The sequence below is a fragment of the Camelina sativa genome, chromosome 9 (genome assembly GCF_000633955.1).
Source record: "Camelina sativa cultivar DH55 chromosome 9, Cs, whole genome shotgun sequence".
Taxonomy (NCBI): Eukaryota; Viridiplantae; Streptophyta; class Magnoliopsida; order Brassicales; family Brassicaceae; genus Camelina; species Camelina sativa.
In genome coordinates, this window is record NC_025693.1 from 20474134 (window position 1) to 20477735 (window position 3602).

At 39.6% G+C, this 3602-nt stretch overlaps 1 protein-coding gene across 1 annotated transcript; it reads left to right on the forward strand.

Annotated features, from left to right (window-relative positions):
* Window positions 296-1222, forward strand: LOC104715486 (glutathione S-transferase T3-like). Its single transcript, XM_010432888.1, has one exon. It carries the CDS (start codon window positions 296-298, stop codon window positions 1220-1222), a length of 927 nt encoding a protein of 308 aa, XP_010431190.1.

A 3602-nucleotide genomic window follows, 5' to 3' on the forward strand; every position in this document is an offset into this window, starting at 1 on the left:
CAAGCTTTGGTCATTATATCTCTCTTCAAGCTTTGGTCATTATATCTCTCTTCAAGCTTTGGTCATTATATCTCTCATATTCTATATCTTTTCCTTCTTTATCCATCATATTGTATCTCTTCCTTCTTTATCCATCATATTCATATCCGAGCTGTCTGTTCCTCTTCAATCTTTAGTGCACCAACAACTTACACTCCTCGCCTCTTTGGCACACTCTTTTCCGCATAATCTTAAACGCTTCTTCCTCTTTGGTATCACGGATTTCAGCATTTCTTAAACTCTTCTACCTCTTCCTATGAGTTCTTACAATACATTCAGTCAGTTCTCTTCTAGTTATGTAGACCTTCTCAACAGTCAAGGCGATACTCTTAACCTAGATGGTGCTTACGAAGTTCCTCCTTACTCGTCTCAAGAATCTCATCAGGATGTACCTCTTTCTCAAGAGACACCTGTCAGGAAGGATATGAAGAAATGGAATCCGGCTGATGATGAAGCTCTTATCAGTGCTTGGCTGAACACTTCAAAGGACCCTATTATTGGAAATCAACAAAAGGGAGGAATCTTTTGGCAAAGGGTTAACAAATATTATGCAGAGACTCCTCATGCTGTAGCCAATGGTGAACAGGGGATGAACATAAACTGTAAGCAGAGGTGGTTTAGGATCAATGAGTGCACCAACAAGTTCTGCGGTGCTTTCGCAGCTGCGGAAAGACTAAACAGTAGTGGACACTCTGAGAACGATGTGCTGAAGATGGCCCACGACATCTATTTCGCTGAACATAACACGAAGTTTACTATGGAGCATTGCTGGTGTTTGTTAAGGTTTGAGCAAAAATGGCTGAACCTTAACACTATTAACAACCCTTCAACTTCAGTCAGAACAAAGAGGAAATCAGTTGCTGCATCTTCACAATCCGAGGCATCTTCACAATCCGAGTCAGCTTCACAATCCGAGCCAGCTTCACGGTCCGAGTCAACCCATAGTGAACAAGACTTTGAGATTAGGCCTCAAGGTATCAAGACTGCAAAGGCCAAGAGGAACACTGCTCAGGGGAAGGCTCTCGCTGAGTACAAGACCATGTGGGAAGTAAAGAGGGTGGATATGGCTGAAAAAGAGAAGCTACAGAAGCTTGGCATATTAGACACACTTCTTGCCAAACCAGAGCCTCTTAGTGAAGCTGATCAACTTATCAAGGATAAGATAGTTGCTCAGTATTTCTAAACTGATCAACTTGTTGTTGTAACTTTGTATGATTTTAGTAGTATGTAAGTTTGAATTGTTTCTGTTTTAGTATTTAACGTTGTATGATTTTAGTAGTATGTAAGTTCGAGTTGCTTCTGTTTTAGTATCCAACTTTGTTTGATTTTTGTTTTATGATGCAACTTTGTATGATTAATCTATTATAGATTGTGTTTCTGATTGTGTGAATTTGTTCTCTATGTCTATATGTTTCAAATAAATCAGATGGGCCAAGACTACAGCTACTCTCAGCCTGATTCCTCAGATCAATATGATCGATCCTCTAACGACACTGAACAAAGGGAAATAGAAGCTTTGATAAGGCAGGATGAGGCTGAGAGTAGTTTCATGAATGCTCAGGCGACAGTTTACCCACCTCAACCTGAGGTTGAGTTCGGATTCCCGAAGGTTTGCTACTGTGGTGGTCAGCCCCTCTTATCTACAAGTTACAACAGACGGTATATGGGACTCCCTCTAATTTATATATTGCTTTGTTTTAACTGTTTATGAATTGAAATTTCTAATTATATATGTCAATGCAGGTTCTTCACATGTGGGAATATTGATGATGGAGAGATGCATATTCACAAGTGGTGGGATGAAGCTGTCATGGAGGAGATGAGAGAGATGGGCAGACAATGTGAAGTGTTGTCTCAGAAGGTGGATAACTTGACATTATCGAGTGACTACGGATCACACATGAGTGATGAAACAGAGCAGAAAATATCACGGATCGAGAAGGAAGTGTTTGAGCAAGGCAAGATCCGAAATAGGTTTATAATTGGTTTTGAATTGATAGCTTTGGTAGTAATAGTAGGTATGATATTGGTAGCTTTTGTTTGGGGCTAGGTATCACGGATCAATGTAAGTTTTTTGGCATTTTGGTATCACAGAAAAATGTAAGTCATTGGCATTTTGTGAATGTGTCACGGATATTGTCGTATTTGGTATCACGGGTAAATGTAAAAGTAAGCAATTTGGCATTTTTTTAGTATCACGTATATAACTTCTTTGCGTATATATATGCTTCTTTCAAACACAATACCAAACTAACCAAAGAAGATCACCACTTGTCTTTTCTTTTCAACTCAAATTTCGTACTCAAATTTCTTACTCAATAACAAAACAACATACACTCAACCGGAAATCACCACTCAAATTTCTTACTCAACAACATAACAACATTCTCTCTTCTCTTTTTTCTACACTTCTCTTTTTTCTAAATGGCATCTTCATCATACCATTATCACTACCAAAGAGATAGTATGGATGATGATTTTGATGCATATTTTGATAATTATGCAGAAAATTCTAATCTCATTCAAGAACCAATAGAGCCAAAGAAACGAATATTTATCCCAAGAAACCGAGAAGAAGGCCACAATAATCTTTGGAATGATTATTTCAGTGATACTCCAACAGACCCGGACTATTTATTCCGGCGACGGTTTCGCATGCACAGGCCACTGTTCATGCGTATTGTGCAACGTCTCTCTACAGAAGTCGAGTATTTCCGTCAATCCCAGGATGCAACCGGTCGGGCTAGTCTGTCACCAATACAAAAATATACTGCAGCAATTCGCCAATTGGCATATGGTATTTCGTCCGACACAGTTGACGAGTATGTACGAATTGGTGGATCAACAGCTCAAAAATGTTTGCACGAGTTTACCGCCGCAATAATCCAGTTGTTTGGCGACGAATACCTAAGACGTCCCAGACCCGACGATCTAGAAAGACTACTCTATGAAAATGAAAAACGTGGATTTCCCGGGATGGTTGGGAGCATTGACTGTATGCATTGGGGGTGGAAGAATTGTCCAACAGCTTGGAAAAGGATGTATTCACGATCAACCGGAAAACCAACAATCGTGCTGGAGGCAGTTGCTTCTTACGACCTCTGGATATGGCATGCTTTTTTTGGAGCTCCGGGTACTATGAACGATCTTAATATTTTAGATCGTTCAAATGTTTTTGATGACATTCTCAACGGTAAAGCTCCGGAGGTCAACTACTTTGTCAATGGAAGGGAGTACAATTTGGCGTACTATCTCACCGATGGTATTTATCCCAAATGGGCAACTTTTATACAATCTATCCGACTTCCACAAGGTATGAAAAATTCTCTCTTCTCTAAGAAACAAGAAGCTGTGCGGAAAGATGTTGAGCGTGCTTTTGGAGTCTTGCAAGCTAGATTCGCCGTTATTAAAAATCCATCTCGTTTATGGGATAAATACAAAATAGCAAATGTTATGAGAGCATGCATTATACTCCATAATATGATTGTCGAGGATGAAAGAGGAACATACAGTTACCGACACATTGTTTCTGAATTTCAACACGGAGAAGATGTGGATCAAAC

What these genes read in the sequence shown, in the direction of transcription:
- LOC104715486 (XM_010432888.1), top strand. Translation starts at nt 296, where the DNA reads ATGAGTTCTTACAATACATTCAGTCAGTTCTCTTCTAGTTATGTAGAC.